The sequence below is a fragment of the Nicotiana tabacum genome, chromosome 1 (genome assembly GCF_000715075.1).
Source record: "Nicotiana tabacum cultivar K326 chromosome 1, ASM71507v2, whole genome shotgun sequence".
Lineage (NCBI taxonomy): Eukaryota > Viridiplantae > Streptophyta > Magnoliopsida > Solanales > Solanaceae > Nicotiana > Nicotiana tabacum.
This window is the reverse complement of record NC_134080.1, coordinates 57,202,141-57,222,012: the sequence shown is the minus strand read 5'-3', so window position 1 is coordinate 57,222,012 and position 19,872 is coordinate 57,202,141. Positions and strand designations below refer to the sequence as shown.

The 19,872-nt window shown below is 35.5% G+C and overlaps 2 protein-coding genes across 2 annotated transcripts; one reads left to right on the top strand and one right to left on the bottom strand.

Annotated features, from left to right (window-relative positions):
• Positions 1 to 1,541: 1,541 nt before the first annotated feature.
• On the bottom strand, positions 1,542 to 6,279 carry LOC107763487 (vacuolar-processing enzyme-like). Its single transcript, XM_075250893.1, has 9 exons — positions 6,051 to 6,279; positions 3,874 to 4,038; positions 3,621 to 3,777; positions 3,305 to 3,387; positions 2,982 to 3,199; positions 2,809 to 2,857; positions 2,401 to 2,634; positions 2,049 to 2,255; positions 1,542 to 1,948 (listed from the first exon to the last, which is right to left on the bottom strand). The coding sequence occupies exons 1-9, from the start codon at positions 6,201 to 6,203 to the stop codon at positions 1,811 to 1,813; spliced, it is 1,404 nt and encodes a 467-aa protein (XP_075106994.1). The 5' UTR covers positions 6,204 to 6,279; the 3' UTR covers positions 1,542 to 1,810.
• A 6,417-nt stretch (positions 6,280 to 12,696) lies between these two features.
• LOC107763488 (uncharacterized) lies at positions 12,697 to 19,833 on the top strand. Its single transcript, XM_075250889.1, has 5 exons — positions 12,697 to 12,817; positions 14,184 to 14,453; positions 14,792 to 14,897; positions 18,253 to 18,396; positions 19,197 to 19,833. Exons 2-5 carry the CDS (start codon positions 14,197 to 14,199, stop codon positions 19,482 to 19,484), a joined length of 795 nt encoding a protein of 264 aa, XP_075106990.1. The 5' UTR covers positions 12,697 to 12,817; positions 14,184 to 14,196; the 3' UTR covers positions 19,485 to 19,833.
• Positions 19,834 to 19,872: the final 39 nt, after the last annotated feature.

The window sequence follows — 19,872 nt, the reverse complement described above, 5'->3', positions numbered from 1 at the left end:
ATGAAATTTTCCACTTCTTTAGCATCCCGGGATCCGTCGTATGGCTTTGGCTCTGGTATCTTAAGATTTTGTGGAATGGGGGTGAGGTTTGCTGCACCCCTGATGTGGTTGTCGCCTCCTCGAAGTAGGCTCTGTAGAGCAGCATTGACAACATTGAGCTTACCTGTCATGTCGTCTATGGTTTGCTGCATGACAGTTAGTCTGTCTGCCTCCTGTTGCCGATGGGCTAAATCGTCGGCACGCTCCTGTTGGAGGTCCTCAAATTTGCCATGAATATTGGCAGTTTCAATGGCTGTCGTTTGTCGGTCATCCTCAGAGTCACGACTGATATTTGCAATGTCATTTTCCGCTTGCCGCATTCGGCGGTCCAGGTCGTCCAACCTTTGCACTAGGTTGTTGTTTTGAACAGGCACCGTATCCACGATGGGTCGTAATTGGTCAACCGTCTCTTCTAGGGATTACAGGCGCTCCCCATGATTCACCATGGTCAGAAATGGCGATGATGGCAAATGTGTTCCCTCGTCCGATGTCGAGCCTAGGCTCTGATACCAACTGTTACGCAACGCCTTCCTGATGTTCTTTGGAAGGGCAACGTAAGGCTAAGCAACCGATGTCAGTGCGGTTGCTGTCCGCCAATGAGGTCCCCTCCGCACGCTAGACTAGATTGTCAGTGACGTGCGGGAAAACCAATGTCACGAGCAATTGCGGAAGCTGAGAGAGAATTGGGTTTTGAATGATGATGATGATTTTATTGATGAATGAAATGCTGATTACAAAAGATGCGGTGTCGAGGGGGAGAGACACCCGTACAGAAAATTGATTGCTGAAAATGTTTGATTGCTTGATCCCCCCTAATAATACTTAAAAAAAATAAACCAAAGTTGCATGATTAGTCCTAATAAAGCTGTAGAAGCACACTGAATGAAAATGATGTAAACTAGTCTATAATTACAATGAAAAGGACTTAGTTTATTACAATGTAGAACCAAGTCCGATGGCAGCAACTTTGTCTTGCGGGTCAGGGTCTGTGGGCGCGGTGTTGTGGGCGCGCGCGACACTTGCTGTGTTGGCCTGAGGCTGGGCGCTGGTGCTTGGCATCAGGGTCTGTGCGCGAGGCACTGTTGAAATGGGCCTGCAGCTGGGCGCTGGCGAGGCATCAGGATCTGCGCGTGCGACATTGTCAGGGCGCGCGGCGCTGTTGTCATTGGCCAGCTACTGGGCGCTGGCGAGAGACATCGGTGGGGCGAGCCACTGGGCGCATGCGCATGCGCGCTTGTCACTTGGCGCAGCCAAGACCATAGAGCCGACCATGGCGCTAGGCATTGTGAGGCTTGCTAGGCCGCCATGAGGCGCGGCCAAGGGGTCATGGGGCGTGTCTGGAAAGCAGCCCATGACATTATTACTTGTGAAAAAGACATTTTGTAAATTTGGCAAGACTTGGGCACCAAAGCTACGTGTCAAAGCTATTTTTCTCTTACGCTTTGGGATAATTATAACGGTTTGTCAAATGTGAAAAAGGCAAAACATTCATACTTTCTCAATGACAATTCAAAACTTTTTGTGTCTTGGCTTATTTCTTCATTCATGATTTCGATTCAAATTCGTTCAGATAAAAAGGACAAGAATTACATATCCGAACACTTCAGAAGTTCCTATTTGACTTATTAACCGAGACTGGACAAGATGTGCTTGTCGGCAGTCATTTTATTCTCATTGTTGCTATCTATCCAAAGTGAAATGTTGCAGCCATGACAGAAACTGGCCAAACATATACTTATTGATCTCTTCGCCGAGAGTAACCCTCTACTAATTAACTTGAACATGCTTTTGCAGTTGCAGCAGCCATTTGCTCACTCTCAATTCCAGCATTGCAGATGTTGGCGATACCACGTACATGTTTCTTTCCATACGCGGTTAGTTTTCCACAATGTGCCTCGAATGTCTTGACCTAGACATGAGAAAATACTAGTCACATTCTCAACAAACGAACTAACAGAGAAATTCTGGTAAAGTACCCCAAAATTATTATAATTAGGCTGACTACTTACATAGGATTTAAGGCAATCCCAATCGTCAACAAGTGGTGTTCCAGCAGGTCGAACACTCTGCAGCACCTCATTACCTTTTTCAACTCCAAACAGAAGCTCTCCAAGACGTTTTACGTTGTTATCCACTTGACTTCTTTGTGCTACCACCTCATTAAGCTTCCGATTAGCTTCAAATTCCTCGTTAGTGCCTTCAGGAGCACCTTGGTACTGTCAACATTAAGAAAGAACGAATCAGTTTTTTTTTCCTATCTTATATATAATACGTGCAACACACATACCAAGTGACCAGTTAAAAAGAATCGGAATCAATCATGTGGGCAACGAAGAAAACTCCACATCAGAAACAACATACTTTGGATGTCAAGTAGAAAAGGTCAGTGTCACGTTGGTCCACAATTTCTGAGGATGTCAAGAATGACGCGGCATCCATGGGACTGGGAGCGGATGCCATGGGACAGGGAGCTGGACTATGGCTTGTGGAAACAGAACCCATATACTGGAAAAGAGCATCAACACTTAACTCCATATCACCATATTGCATGACATGGGAGCCATGTGTTAGGTTGGCTGCAGTTCTGTTTGCAATCTGAGCATGTCCATATATTGAAATCATTAGTTTTCCTTTAGAACAGGCAATACAAGAAAGCATAAATCGATATAGCATAAAGGATTTGAACCTGTGACAATATTATGATCTTCAAGTTTTTGAACAAGTTGATTACAAATATACATTAGTTGAAAGTATTACTAGCTCTCTTACCCTGTCATACTGGTTATCCAACGTTGAAGTTTGTCGATCTTGGACATCACTGTTCAGAGTTGCAAACAGCAATCAGTTTGGGCATAATTAACGAAAGATGATTTTAAATGTCATCTTGTAAGTTTAAATCTTGAATCAGACTCTCGAGGGGACAAGAATAAAGTTGTGCATACCTGTCTTCCATCCAAGCAACACTGTACAAGTCTCCCAAGCAAACACCGTCAAACTCGGGAGGAGGACACTCAACTAAACAAGCACCACGGCCCAAACCACAATACGTTCCCCAACTGTTTTCATCTGGTTTTGATGCAGTCGTGACATAGATATTTAGACCTTGGGGAAGAAGACCATCAAACATGCTTCCCGACTCACAAGCTTCTAAGTAAAATACCTGAAGATTGGTTTTAAACATCATCCAACATAAAATTAGACCTCAAAATGTTTGTGCCAAGGAACGATTGGCCTTAAATAGTAAAGACCGAAATAAGAAAGTTACCATTTTACTATATGTCCCAGAAGCATGCTTCTTTTTCAACACGTTAATCAGATCGTTCGCGTAGACAAGTCCAGTTGGCATTGCTGATAATAGTAAAAACATGAAACACATATATACATAACTTTAATTAGTTTCCAGTATGATAAACACCAGGTGATAGTAAAGATAACGAAATTAGTGACTGATAATCAAAAATTGGGAATTCCCACAAGTAAAACTTCAGTTTAGTATGTGAATCCACTGTGACAACAAACAAATTAAACTAAGCAAAAGTTATGCAGAATACAAAGAGAAATAGTGTGAAGAAGCTACTTACAAACAATCCCAGGGCCACCATGATCAGTATAATAGATGAAAATATTGTCATTTGGGCCACTGTCCAAAATTTTCCCACTACCCCCAGTGATACCACTTTTGTTGGCAAGTATAACATTGAAAAAATTGTCAGCATTAACATCTTCACCTACATAATCCTGCCTCAAGCAAAAATAAGCCCTCATAAGCAATTAAACATCATTATCTTGGGGAAAAGATTCAAGGAATTTATCTCGAAAAAGAGAAATACTAACCTTAGGAACACCTTGATAAACATCTTGACCATGTGGGTTATTGATGAGGACTCCAGGTCTAGGGTTCTCTGTATTGTTAGCAATATCATCGTACATGAATACGATGATGTTTTCATCTTTCAGACCTCCTTTCTTCAGTAATTGGTATGCGTGACATACATCAGCCTGAAAAATAAAAAATAACATTCATATTTCTCTAGCGCAAAATTATAGTTTTTGTTTTTAATCTTTCCTATGATTTACGTATACTTGTTTTTTTTTTTTTTTTTCTGTTTTACTATCTTTTAATGTAACATTAATTATAAAGTCTATACTAAATTTTAGCTCCTAATGTTGATACAAACAAAAGGTTTAGGAATATCTCATTATTTGAAATTATTTCGGAATGATTAGTCCGAAATAAAAGATCAAAGATGAAATTTTTTTAAAACGTTTTTTACACATATGGGAGAGGGGGGAGGGGAAGGCAACTGGGAAAGAGGATTACAAAGTGAGGCAAAAGTTGAGTTAATTAACCAACTGAACTATTAAGATTTTTCAAAAAAATAAATTACTCATAGAGTGACTACCTTTGAGTTTTTTTGGTTGGGATACTTTGGTGTCACTATTAATTTTTTAACCCGTAATTGAAGTTTAGAAAAGAAAAACCCCACCGAAATTTTAAAGTTCACTCATAAGGATTTTCTTCGTAGCCAGAATTTTAAAGCATGGAGCAGTTACGGTGATTGTCAGGATTTTACCACAAATTCTGACGAATAATCAGAATTTTTCAGTAATATGATTGAAAATTCTAGTGATCGTTATAATTTATGGTGGTTCAAAATTCTGGTAATCATAAAAAAAATTGTGCTTTAAAATTTTGACGAGTGCTTCACAATTATAACGAACGCATTTTAAAATTCTGACGCGGGGCTATTTTTTAAAATAAAAATTTAATAGGATCAAAATATAAATAATGGTTTAAAAAAGTCCATCCAACATAATTTTTTTTGTTTGTGAGAAGTTTCTTATCCTTTCTACTCTACGTGGTTTTATATAGGGGTGTCAATGGATATTTAATAATCGACTAAACCGATCGAACTGTACCGTACCGAATCAATTTTTAGGTTTCTTTTAATAAAAACCATAAGTTTTTATATAAATCTATAACCGTACTGATACTCAGTGTATTTTTTTATTTTATTAAAATAAACCGAAAAATACCAAACCATACCGAATAAATTTACAATGTGAAAAATATATTTATATATTAAGTTTAAGCATTAAATTAAATTTTTTCTTGGGCCTTGGAATTATGAAACAATTACAGCCAACAAGTAATTAAACTCAAAATCCTAATTCCCAAACCTATTATGCTACTTTTATTAAAACTAGATTATTTCCAGCATATTCACTAGCAAGACACAAGGTACTGTAGTGATTATGTGTAGCAAACTAAAATATATTGAATACGCTTCCTTTTGTATGATTTAGATTTATCTTTTTGAATGTTTAATCTTCTATAGACTTTATTTTTTAATTCCAACTTGGTTAATATCTTTCTACTTGTGTGATTAATATTTTTTTTTTGTAGAATAATTGATGGATCTATACTCTAGCCATCTTTCATATTTTCTTAATTCATCATCTTTTAATCTGTAAAAATATCTAGAGAGTTTTGCTAAGTCCTATAAAAGTACGTATGTTATTGCATTCTACTTATACTAGTGACTTTTATATGACATTTATAACAATTACGAAAAACTAACCGAACCGTACCGATACCGATACCGAAGAGAAACCGACATGATTGAGACGATTTTGAAAAGTCTAATTTTGATTATACATAATAGAATAACTGAAAAATTGGTATGATATAAATTTTATAAAATAACCGGCGGAACGGAACCATTGACACCCCTAATTTTATACATGGTCATTTTACCGTTTGCTATAGAAAAATAAATGAGGAAGATAGGGACTCTATCGGTATAAGGTCTCAACTCTCACTCAAGTCTAAAAATAAGCATGTTTTAGTTCAAAATTGTAAAGGAAAGTTTAACAATTTGTAAAGTAAGGATAATGTTATTTAACCACCATAACGACAATTATAACATTACAAAGCTTTGGAAAATTAATTTAATTGTATTAGAAAGATTAGATGATTTAGAGGAAATATAGTTGGGATTGATGATAACCTGATGCCTATAGTTCCACCATCCATTGGAGCCAGCAACTAGGACAGCCCATTTGGTCCCTGTCGATTGTTCTGTTAAGAATCGAGAGATACTCCGACCTTCAACACTAGCCCAAATTGAGAGAAGAACGTGGAATACGACATATCTAATCATTGTATATTATTTTGAGCTTAACCAAGAAATTAAAACACTCAAATAGGAAGGGATTATTGAGTTGTATGAATTGGTGTATGAGAAATTAAATTTATAGGAGTTCAAACTCCTCTAATAAGCTAACACTAGAGACATAGACAACGTAGATTTCAAAGGTTTAAAGAGCAAATAACTATAGGAATTCACGAAAGATGTCTAGACATTGACAAATATTGCAATATATTTATTCTCCTTCTTTTACATGAAACTTATTGTATACGGTCAGAATCGAGTAGCCTGATTTTGAAGGCATAAATTGGGGCTATGAGTTCGAGTCCGGGCGACTCGAAGTGGGGGTCGGACCCGGCTGAAGGACACACGCCTCGAGGGAGCAGATCGAAGGCCAGGCACGACCTATATCGAGGGCAGAACAATCTCGAAGACACTCAAGAAAGAACGGGAATTTCTCAAGGACACGTGGGTCAGGACATAAATTATAGGATAAGATTTGTACAAAATAGTACAAGTTCGTACTAGGTTGCTATACACTTATACCAATAGAATTCTTTACCACAATTATGAATGTACTATATTGGGATTTTTTCCTCCTATATAAAGGGGACCCCAATCATTTGTAAAGAAGATTATTGACTGCAATCGAATATTCTACTCTGCTTTTTTTGTTTACCGTGCTCGACAATTGTTCTTCAGCTTTATCATTTTTACTTTATTGTTCTTAGCTCTCCTCGAGGCCCCTGAGATAATCGAGCTCGAGGCCCCTATTGCTCTAACAATACTGGTTTGATTCATCAATTCTTCTTACTTAAATTTAATATTATTTGTACTTCCACTAGTATTGGAATAAATCACATATTTTTAAAACCACAATTTATCTTTAATTGTTACTCACATTTTCGAAGCTAAGTTTTCATGTCGTTACCATCGATATGTACTTATGTTTTCTTTTATTTTTTGTGTTTAGTGTAGTGATACACATAAATGACCAGCAGTGGCGGAGGCAGGATCTCCACGGAGGGGGTTCAAAAAAATATTTTTATAGCTAGTGAGAATTGAACCCATGACCTTATGTAGATTTTGAACCCCCTTGACCATTAAACTACACATTTGGATTGTGTTAAGGGTGTTCAAAACTTAATATATAAAGATAAAAAACATATTTTGCCTTATATATGCAGTATAATTTTTCGGCGAAGGATGTTCGGGGGAACACCTTGCGCCCCTAAATCCGCCCCTGATGACCAGTATCAAGTTTAACACAATGATAAGACCATTACTAGTCACCCGCATAAGGGAAATTAAAATAGATAATAATTAGAATTAGCTTATTTTTAGGCACATCTGTGAAACTAACAAATGTATAACAGTATACATACAAGATTTTAGTTGCTAACTAATTGTTGCCATGTTATATTACTTCAGTGCAAGGTTCCAACTAATGTAGCAAAAAAGTTTTCCTCTTCTACTTTCTCGTCCTTTATATATTCATGCGCTCACTCCACCTAGATTTTTTTTTAAGGTGCCGTAAATATTTAAAAAAAAAACAAGGATACCATATCTTAAAATGCACATCCCTCTAATTAAAAGCAATTTTGTGTCTTGTACTCCATGTATTTTTCTTCTTGTGTTTAACGAATGTTTCTTAGTGAATCCTTTGTTTTCATAAAATGAAATGTCAGGTAGCGATAACTATGAGGTTAAGAAGGAGTCTATCATTCAAGACAAACAATTCGTATAGTTTTTGATGTCAAATCAACATTTTGTCGGAAAGTCTTATGGTATACAAGGACAGTGATGTTTTCTTCCTTGAACTCTTGAAGTTAACAAATTTGTTTTTTTTGTTTGCGATCTGGTGTTCGGTATCTGTATTGGAACCCGATTATATTCGGATTCAAGCCGCATAGGGCCTCATTCAGGGTGAAGTGCTCCCTACCAAGGATTTTTTCATATTCAGGGCTCGAACTCAATATCTCTGGTTAAGGAAAGAGCAGCTCCATCCGCTGCACCACATCATTTGACGGTAACAAGTTTGTTCTTATTGCATAAGCCAGTTTCAATCTATGAGACATAAGCCCCTTTAAATGTTTCAATTTCCCTTTTTATTATATAATTTTTCAAAAGCTGCAAACTGACCAGTGACCTCTCTCCCTGCATCACCTTTATTGAGGCAATGGAAATACAACTCTCTACTACAAAACTTGGATCATGAAGTTAAAATACTACGATGAAGTAACGAGTAATGCACGAAATAAGAGTTCAATTCTCACTAAGATCAACTCTTTTTGTGCACTAACATGGTATATATAAATCTTTTTTGTGCTCTACCATAACATGGTAGTTAGGTCGGACTAATTAACCTTCAGCCATAGGGTTTTGTGAGGTTATTTTCACTTTACTTAACAAGGTACGTAGGTCTATTGGGGCAATTTTCAGAACATACAATGTTTAATATGTGTGATCATCTCATTGAAAAACTTAAACTTTTTCGAAAGAGCATAACTTTTAATTACTTAATTTTGTCCGTGGAACTCCACCATTAAAAAAAGATTAGGGAAATCAGTTGTATGACACTACTAAAAAACAACTGTTTTCGGACGCAGCAATACCGACGGACTTCTTTCCGTCGCTATTCCGAGGGACTTTCCGACGGAGTCCCTCAGTACTTTTGAAGTTTTTAATTTCTAATTTTCTTTAAAAATAACCGACGGACAACTCTCGGTAAATAATGATATTTTGACCGGTCAAAATTTAATTGGTAGTACCGATGCACTGCCTCGGTAATTTACCGATGGACTCCTCGGAACATTTTATATTTATATTTTTGAATTATTTTTTTAGGTACCGATGATGTCTCTCGGTGCTTTTAAAAAAATAAATGAAAAAGAAAATAAAGTTATTGACGTACTCAATTGCTATTGCATTTACATAATATTTTGAATTTTGTTCTTACATTACCGATGGGCTTCCATCGGTAATTTAAATATATAATGTTATACATAATTATTTTTTACTTTTTATTACGCAATACCGAGGGAGGCCATCGGTAAGTCCCTCGATAAGTATTTACTTAATTATCTTAGTGGTTGATTAGCCTATTTATTGAAATTCACACTAAGTGAAGGTAATTACACTACTTAAAAATATATTAGTGGTAATTACCTTAGTTATTTATAATTACACAAAGTAAAAGTGAATTCGTAGTATCCTTAACTACATTGATTAACATATACATTAGTAATTACACACTAAGAAGAAGTGTATTAGTCGTTTCCATAAGAAATATTAGTGATGGTTTATCTTATAAATTGATAATTACTGTAAGTAGAAGTGTATTAATGGTGTCCTTAAGAAACGTTAATAATTGATTATCATACACATTGATAATAAACTAAGCAAAAGTGTATTAGTTGTACTTAGCTTGTAGATTGATAATTACACGAAGTATAAGTATATTAATAATATATCTGTAAGTAATATTAGTGATTGATTAGCCCATATACATTGAAAATTGCACTAAGTATTAGTGAACTAGTGGTATGCTTATATAAGTAACGTTAGTGGTTGATTGGCCTATACATTGATAATTATACACTAAATGGAAGTGTATTAATGCTATTTGTGAGAAATGTTTGTGATTGTTTATCTTTAGTTTGATAATTAAGTAAGTAGAGGTTTATTAGTGGTATCGTCAAGTAATATTAGTGGTATCCTATAGTAATGCTAGTGATTCATTAGCTTATACATTGATAATTATAATAATTAAGTAGAAGTCTATTAGTATAGTCTTAAGAACTATTACTGATTGATTAGCTTATGGATTGAGAATTACACTAAATAGAAGTGCATTAGTAATATCAGTAAGAAATGTTAGTGATTGATTAACTTATAAATTGATAATTACATAAAGTAGAAGTGTATTAATGACAATTAGCTTATAAATTGATAATTACACCAAGTATAAGTGGATTGGCACATGATCTATTCTAAATTGATAATCACACTACCTAGATGCTATTTCATAGAAATATCTTTAAGATTATTTTGCAGATTATAATAACTATTGATAATTACACTAAGTGAAACCGTATTTGTAATAATTATACTAACTAATAATATAAACTGATAATTAGCTTGTAAATTGATAATTACTCTAAGTAGAAGTAGATTTGTGGTATTCTTAAATAATGTTGGTTATTGATTAGCCTATTCATTAATAATTACACGCTAATATAAGTGTAATAATGGTATCGACAAGAAATATTAGTGATTGTTTATCTTATAAGTTGATAACAATAAGTAGAAGTGTAGTAGTGGTATGCTTTACTAATGTTAATAATTAATTAGTCTATACATTGATAATACACTAAGTAGAAGTGTATTATTTGTAATTAGTAAGTGTATTAATTGTAATTAGCTTATAGATTGTCATTACACTAAGTATAAGTGCATTAGTAATATTCTTAAGTAATGTTAGGTTCGACTAGACTATAAATTGATAATTACATTACGTAGAAGTGTATCAGTGATAATTAATTAGCTTATAAATTAATAATTACACTAAAATTATGGGTCATTAATTTTGGTTTATATTACATGTTAGATTCTAAATAATTATAAATTTGATATTGATTCATGGTAATTTGTTAGTTAGAATTTTATTAATTGTGAATTATAATTTCTGTTATACAATATATAATATTTATAAGTGAGAGAATTATTTTAGAATTTAATCATTAAGTTTCACAATTATTTTAAAAAATAAGTTATCCCTAACTTATAGCCCGTTTGGCCAAGCTTCTAAAATAAGCTTATTTTGAGAAGTGTTTTTGTCAAAAGTACTTTTTAAAAAAAGTGCTTTTGCTGAGAAGTAGTTTGTGTTTGGCTAATAAATTAGAAAAGCACTTTTGAGCAGTAATTAGTGTTTGGCCAAGTTTTTTAAAACTGCTTCTAAGTGTATTTTTCTCAAAAGTGCTTCTCAGAAAAGTGTTTTTGGAGAGAAGCTACTTTTTTATGTTTTTCCTCAAAAACGCTTTTTTCCTTCCAAAAGCTTGGCCAAACACATAAAAAAAACACTTTTGGCCCAAAAAAGGCTTGGCCAAATAGGCTATTAGCCATTCCTCTTCTCTTTCTCCGCCTCAATGTTTCTGTGGTGAATCCCAGGCTTCACCAGCGTCGTCGGCAGTCAATCCAAGCGGCCATCGTCAGCACTCAGGCTCCTCTCCATCTCCGGTAAGTTTTCTTTTTCTTCCACCTCTCTAACTGATTTTAGAGATTTGTTTTCCATGGTTGACATTGGATTGTTAGCCGAGTTTTTGGGGCCGTTTCAGTCTACTTTTTTGGTGGTTTGGGATTGTTTTAAGGTGGAATATAACTAGTTTTGGGGGTGGTTTTGAGGTCGTTTTTGGGTGTTTTGAAGCTGTTTTTAGACTCTGTTTTTTTTTTCCTGTCATTGTTAAGTCAGCTCTTGTATAGCAGGTGTTGCCGCAAGTGTAGTAGGTAGAGTTGCTGTTGATAGGAGCAGTGAGTGCTGCGGTAAGTTACGTATTTAGTCGCTCGGTCAAAAATATTAATAAGCCCTAGCCATATACATATATGTATACACTAAGCGCGTGTTTAGCCAAAGTTTTGGGAGGTTAATAGCATTTTTTTTAATTTTGTGAGGTGTTCAGCCAAGACGAAGAAGTGTCTTGAGCAGCAGCAGAAGCAATTTTTCTGCTTTTGAGAAGAAGCTACAAATTCTAGCTTCTTCCAAGAAGCAGAAGCAAAAATTAATTTTTTTAAGACAAGAAATATCCTTACAGTAAATTTATATTTTCTAAATTATCCCTCATTAATTTAACCTTTTTTTCTTATTCTTTTTTATTTATTATGTATTTATATGCTCCTTCTCGTATTAATCATTGTGCGTTTAAATTTTTTGCTTTATTTACAATGGTTTCTCCTGTTCTTTTGTAGCATACCAACATTATATAAGTCTAGTTTGTAGTTTTATTTCTACTTCTTTTTATCGTGCATACATATATTATTGACGGAACAATACTATCTAGTTTGTTGTTATCTCAACAATAAATAGTGTTGTTCATATAGCGGACTATTTCTTCGGATGGACAGATTTAAGTTAATTACTCAAGAATTTATTGCCAGTTTAGCAATCTAGCGACATTCCTACAAGTTGGAGGAAGTTCATAAACAACCATTCTTAGGGCTACTATTTAGGGATTAACTAATACTTATTTTATCCTGAAAATTTAAACTAAAAATCTTAATTTCAAGAAAATTCAAGATATTTGTGTCCCGAAAAGTAAACTGAAAAATTAAAATTCAGGACACATTAGCTAAGTACCACGGTACTTTAGAGTGTCATTTCTATCAGAGGCATTAATACGATAGTACTGTAAAGAAAGATTCAGATATATTTAGGCCTAAATTAGTACCAGGCCGATGAAACTATTGACTTACCAAATCCAGCCCAATTAATGGGCTTAGCCCAACACCTGATTGGTTCAACAAGCCCAAACTGAAGCCAAGGTGGAGGTATATAAACCTCTGCTCACCCCGCCACCTCTAGAACTCATCGCTCAGACGCTCATCACAAGCAGTGTTATACGTACTCAAAGGTTTGTTTCCCTTTCTGCTGAACCTTACCTGTTTCATCTCAATTTCCTCTGTTTCTACATGTTTTCGCTTAGTCGGTATGATGTATTTGTACCATCTGCAGTTTATCTAGGGTTTATAATTTGCAAGCATGATTTGATAAATCAAATGACCAAGTACTTGTTTTTCTCTCTATTTGTGAGCTCATCCCAGCTTGATAACAGTCAAACCAATAGATGAATTTCATTTGTGTATGTTTTTGTCATAAATTGAATGAAAATAGATAATTCCTACTTTTGCGCCTTCGTTTGATTTTAATTTTTAATGTGTATATCGTTCATTGCATGATTTTTCTTTGGAGTGTATCTCTTCCGGAGAATATTTTGAAGCTTTGAGCAAGTTATGGGAGACTTGATTATGCATTACTATTGATAGTTCATTCTGTTTTATTTTCTTCTCCTTTTATTTTTATTTTTATTCTGAGTCTTTATTTGCAAGAGGAAAACATGTTCTGGAGTCTAGTAGTTTTTGAGACTCAGAAATTGGTCGTGGAACAATGCAGATATAGAAGATTCATGTAGCTAAGTCTAACTAGTTTGGGAGTTGGACTGTAAAGAAAGAAAAACAAAATAAAATTGGTAGAGAAGGAATTTTTAGAATGGAGAGGAAGAAAATGAAAATAGGAATGATTTGAACTGTTTAAGTTGCACATTGAGGATAAAAATATAACTCATCAATAGGGGTGGCAAAATGGTTAAAAAAAACAGTTAACCACCCATATTATCCACTAAAAAATGGGTTGGATGATGAACTTTTTAAAAACAGGTCAAATATGAATAAGAACCATATTATCCACTTAGAAAATGGATAACAAATGTGTCTAACTTTGACATTTAGAAAGCCTGAAATGGGGGTTCATCAAGTTAGAAATACTAGCCTTGGGTCCATGCAGCATAGTTTGGATCTTATCTGGGTGCAAGAGCAGGGAGCCACAGATTAAGCTTCTTACTTAAAAAGCCGGTGTAACCATGTAAAACAGTGCTGCTGAAACAGAGTACTCTTTCAGAATTAAAGTGGAACAAATTGAGCTTTCCTATGGCGGTTAAATGATTGATTATTTAATCACGTCTCATAAGTTTCTAGGTGGTTATTCTTGGTTGCTATACAGGTTTTCAACTAATTCGTATTACATGTTTAAGTTTTTGGAGTGCTGTATGGATTGCTATTAATACCAAGCGAATACTTTCTGCCTTGCCTTCTGTTGCTTGTTTTGATATACCTCTATCACATATTAGTCCCACTACATTGCAACATACTTCACTTCCCTTGTGCATGTAACATCCTCTTTTGGCATTGTAGAGGGATAACATTTCGTTAAATCTCCTGCAGGCTTTATAATTTGATGGAGCTAGAGGATAGCATTTTAGATTTCTCTGATGAAGAGGAGAGCTTCGAGGATGATGATGTTAAAATGAATGATATTGAGGAAGGAGAATTGGTTGAGAGGATTTCTAAGACTGGATTAGAGGAAAGTGGTGATGCATGTGCTAGTTCGACTAATCCCGTCTCAGGCAATAAAAATCAGAGACGCAAGAAAAACAAGAGGAAGAACAAGCGTAAGAGAGGTTCTTCGGGTCCAAAGGTCACAGATATTAACAGGTTTGTTACGCTATACCTTTTAAAGGGGGAAAAAGAAGCTTTGCGTTGCTTATCACCATATGCATATTATGTTTATTTCCATACAGAAAGCATTATTGAGCTTGATCTAGGTTGATGAAGGGCAGATAATTGTCTTTTTAAGTTAGATACCGTATGACTGATGCATGGATTTATTTTCTTTTCTAATCTAGCCATATATAAGTTGCGTTAAAGGCTAACTTTTTGGTCAAAGTTGTTGCTTCATTTTGTATATACTAGTCTTTACAAGAATTAGCATCTTTATTATTTATTGTCGAAATGTAGCAGGCTTTGACTTTCTCTTTGAATTTTGTCTTCAGATTTGTATTGGATGTCTGTAAACGCTTGAGAGAGCGGAAATCTTATCTCATATGGACTGCGGTTGGTTGCCTTGGAGTATCTGCTTTGAGTGATCTTGTCAAAGAGGTATGCTTTTTGTTCTATATGCTTGTTTTCTTAAATGTCGACTTTTGCTGTGTCATATCTGATTGTGGTTTAACCCATTAGTTTAATTTTGAATTTAGACAATTAGTGTGAGCATAACTTCACCAATCTGCCCACCCCCCCCCACCCCCCCCCCCCCCAAAAGATACTAAAGAAGTTAATTTAATTTTTATTGTCACACATACCCCGAAGTTGGATTTCTTGAGTTGGTAAGGTCTAATATGGTTGATGACTCACCTCACAATACTTGCCTTCCCTTCATGTTCGCTGAAGCTTATGACCTCCATCTCAGTACTCATAAAGATGATCTTTTATTTATTTCTTTAGCTACCAGAGATTGGGCATTCTAGAATTTGTCTACCCCTTGATCTGGGGTGAGAAAGAATTACTCAGTGTTGCTAAGAGGTGAGAGATGGGCCTGACTTTCTAACACGATTTATTCAAGGTCTACTGCTTTTTGTAGTTTCTGATGCTCAATGTTGTTGTCCTACACTCGCAGATGCCTCCTGTTGAAGCCATTTTCACTGCTTTCAGTACCATGGACCTCTCTTGCAGGATAGCTTCTGGCTAAACTACTTTATGGTGTTCTATTTAGGTTGATTCTAATGGTTTGCCTGTTTGCTGTTCTACCCTATGGTATGCACATGGCAATGCAATATGCAGAAAATTTGCATCTTCTTCCTCTTTCTCTTTTCCCTCCTTTTTTTTCTTGTCGGAGTTAGAGAGGTGGTGGAGGAGTGTAGAAAGTGTTATAGAAAGTGAGTTGGATGATAGTAAAATGGTCAACGAGGAAGGGGGATGGCTGCTTAAGGATTAGATGTAGGCGCTTTCCGAATGTTGAATTTACTAGTTATTCCTATTTGTCCCAATGTGCTAAACGACTCCGCAAAAATAAGAGCTCTGAGCTTCAGTGATGAAATTGACTGTGCGTTGATTTGACAAAATGTGGTCATTAACTGGTTGCCTCCCAAGTCAGTTAGAACTTTTTGTTTGCTGCCTCTCCTTTTTATTTTGATTGGATTTTGACAGAAAGAGTTACTTGGTTAGAAAATTGCTAGAGCATCAGTTGTGTGGGAATTGCTTTAATTTTTCTGAAGTTAACGAACACTCACAAGGAGACGATCAAAGTAGTGCTATATGGGGGTATTAATTATGGAGATGAAGTCTCTGATCGATTGGATGTTTCTTATTTATATTGAATGAACTTGCTGGAAACCCATTGTTTTGTCTAGGTCTCTGGTTTAGACGTTTAGTGTGCTTATAGACAGGATTCATTGTTTTTTGTCGCAGTAATAACTATAAATAAGAGCATTGGAGAGAGATTGTCTACCTTTGGGTTTGTTGGAGTATGCGGAAGATGTTTTCCCTGATTTGTAGACTACAAAAATATAAAGAATCACAACAGAAGTTGAAGGGAGTTTGCAGTGGGATGTCTTTCTCAAACAAGAGTTTGCATCAGGGTATGTTGGAAGCGAAATCTTATATCATGTGAAATATAAACCAGCAAATAAGTGTGAAGCCATCCCTTTGCTAGCCATCTGGAGTTATGGCTCACCCTAGTGCTTGCTTACTCTCTCTTTTCCCCCTACCAGTTCACCATTTCTTTCCAATTTCCTCTCTTGTTTAAGAGTTTCAGGGACTACACTATCAGCCCCTTTCTTGGAAAGATATCAGTAAATCTCTTTGTACATCTTTATCCCTGCTTATTCTTCCACTCTAAATTCTGTTTTTTTTTTCAAGTTCGTCATCCCTGCACCGGGCACCATCAGCATCGTTTCGTTTGTAGTCTTTACATGGTCATAAGCAGAGAGAGGCCCCCTTGGTAATCTATTACTTTTTAGCTCATTTCCTAGTTTTTCTATCCTCTTTTTCACTCCTTCATTAGTCTATATATATTTATCTCTCTCTTCCAAGGTAAAAAAATAAAAAGATTGAACAGAAAAGGGAAAAGGAAAAAAGAAAAGTTCAAAACAAAGGCTAAAATTATGAAAACAGACTAAGCTGTGGATTCTCCAACACAAAATCACAGTCACCTAACAGAAATTTGAGTTCAAAGCGAGGGCAACTGCTTAGGCATATACAAGAAATCCAGACTTAAAACTTGGGTGCAATTTGATGAGCTTTTGCTATTGATATCGGTACAACATACCAGACCATAGTAAAAATGAAAAAGGTGGAGAAATGGCAAATTTCTATGAGTGAATTTATGAAAGATAAAGGGGACTGGCAAGGGCAGAAGTAAGAGAAACAGGAGAGGATGGGTAAGGAGGTCAATTGGCAAGGGTGGAAGTAAGAGAAACAGGAGAAGATGGGTAAGGAGGACCTGATTATTGAGAGCCACAGTCCATATGTCTATCAAAGGAAAGGCCTCATACAAGATTTGTTGGTGTGTGACACCCTTAATTTCTCATATTGGAATGAGTCGGAGGCTCTTTTCTGTGAATATCCTGCAAAAGTGTAAAATATCATCGTCCAAATTTTTAATTCTCTAGTTAAAGCTGTATTTTTCAAAAACTCCCTTTGAAACTGGAATCCCTGCAAGAAGATGTATAGGCATCAAGAAAAGAACATGTTTGGACATAGATTTGGTTGAAGCTTGAAAAAAAATAGTTTTTTAAGATGAAACGGAAAATGATTTTTGGAAGTTGAAATTGTGTTCTGACATGCATTTTACTTGTAAAGAAGTTGAAGTTTTATGAGTAGAAAACTTCAAAACTTGAAAAATAGTCTAAACCACTTTTTGGAACTTGAAAAATTCATGCTCAAAAACTTCCCAAAACTGGTCACCTTTTTTAACCAAACAATGTTTTCAAAATATTTTTGAAAGTGAAAAAAACTTATGACCAAACAGGAGAGGGTAAATTATTCTATTGAATGTTCAATTGTCAATTGGAGGTTTTTGGTTGTACTTAACTAGCAGCGAATTGCTGGCATATGGCTGTTGCATGTGAGGGTCTGGCGAGTATGTTTTTGCATAGTTTTTTTGATAAATGAACAAGTTAGGCCAGAATAGAACTAAGTTCTGGATTTTGGCAAAGGCAGAGCTTCTGAGTTTTATGATTGGAAATGACAATTTTGCTCCGGAGCCTATTTGCTTATGAAGATGATATTTGCCTGTCCAAAAAAAAAAAACCTAGACCTTTTGTTACTGAAGGATTGCATGTATATGTAAACGTTTATTGTTCTCTGGCCAATGAGTTATACGTACATGTTTTCGGTCGTCATGCTCCTTTTCCTACATATCTAGTGCAAAATTAAAGAGAAAAGCTATTATTTAAATTATAAGTTCTAAGTTACAATTGTGAGTCAGTTGATGATGCTGCAGTAAAATTTACAGGTGGATGCAATTCAGAATTGTGGTGGCCAGAAGACGGCTGATGGCAGGCGTTTCCGAAAAGGCGGTGGGATATTATGGAGCATCCTTAAAGTGCGAGATCCAAATGCTTACAAAGAGATAATGAAGAAAGGGCAGGAGTTTGAGGTGGGTTATAATTCTTTAGCGTTTTTCTTACTCATAGTTATTCCCTGTGCATGTGGCAATTTTGTGGCCCAACCTGGAAAGATCACGAGTACCATCATCAGGTGCAGTAAACATGAATATTTTCGTCTATGCTGAAGATTTTGTTCTACCTACTCTCAAATAAAAGAAAAAATAAAGCATGTAACCTTGAAGAAAATAAATAACCTTTCCTTCTCCAAAAAAAAAAGAAAAGAAAAGAAATAGCCTTTAATACCAATCAAAAAAAGAACAAACCTTTAATAAAGACTACATACCTGTTTGTAAGGTTTATTTTCTTACTTGGTAAGTTAAGATGAGATATAGCTTTATATATTGTTTGACTCCACTCTATATTATTTTGTTGTAGTCAAATATTATGAAATTACCAATGTGTCTCTGCTCGTTGCACTACTGTAATGCTCTAATTTTCAAACTGCATATTTGATCATGTTAGTAATTTAAGAAAAATGTTTGAGTGTCAAATGATGATTTCCCTTGTGCTCTAGTATTACTTCCTCGAAATTAAAATGCACAGTTGTTGGGGAAAGCCTCCAGCCCTTGGATAGCCATGGTTATTCTTGTTGCAAGGACTGCATTTATCTTACCTATCAAAAACACTTCTCAGTTTTTGCTATTTCTCGTAATTCTAATGATCTTTCAGTGATAGCATGCTGTATTTATAAACAATTCCATATAATGTAAACCATCAATCTGCTGGTCACTTCTATTACGTATCTATATGCCAGTGTTCATTAAGAGCCTCATTTCAAAAATAATTGCAGAAGCAATTTAAGCAGGCTAAGCTCAAGCAAGAACCGCTTCCAAATAACGAAGCTTCTTTTGAGAGATCTAGCCAGACCACTGTGGGAGACAAAACTACAGCCAATTCTAAAGATGTTTTGCTGCAACAAGTTCCTGTTGAGCAGTCAAAAAGTGGAGCCAAACGTGCATCTGTTCATGACAGAATAAGGGTGCCCATCACGTATGATGATATATTTGAAGGAATTGATGAAGGAAGGGAATCAAGGGATTCGTTTGGCTTAATACCTTTTGAAAAATCGCTCATATGATATGGTGGAATGAGGCGATCTGAAAGATGTATAAAACTCAATGCGAGTGGCATATGCCGATCAGCTTAGACTAGGGGACTGAAATGAATCAACTTGATTTTTGATAAAGCCTTCTATGGGGTTTCAAGTTGAATTTCACTTGTGAACTCCTAGATCCCGTGGAACTGTTCCCTTTCATTTTGTTCATTCTTATTCAGAGTAAATACATACCTTTGCTGTGGCCCGAAATTGTTCCAAATCAAATTAACATTTTGAAATTTCTTATAAGAATGGAAAGAAGTCGTTGCTTGCTAGCATTATAAGGATTGATTTTGTCTGTAAAATTCTTTTTAATGAAACTTGTGAAATCATGGCTGTAAGTGTTGCCTGGTGCCTGAGACACTTGGGT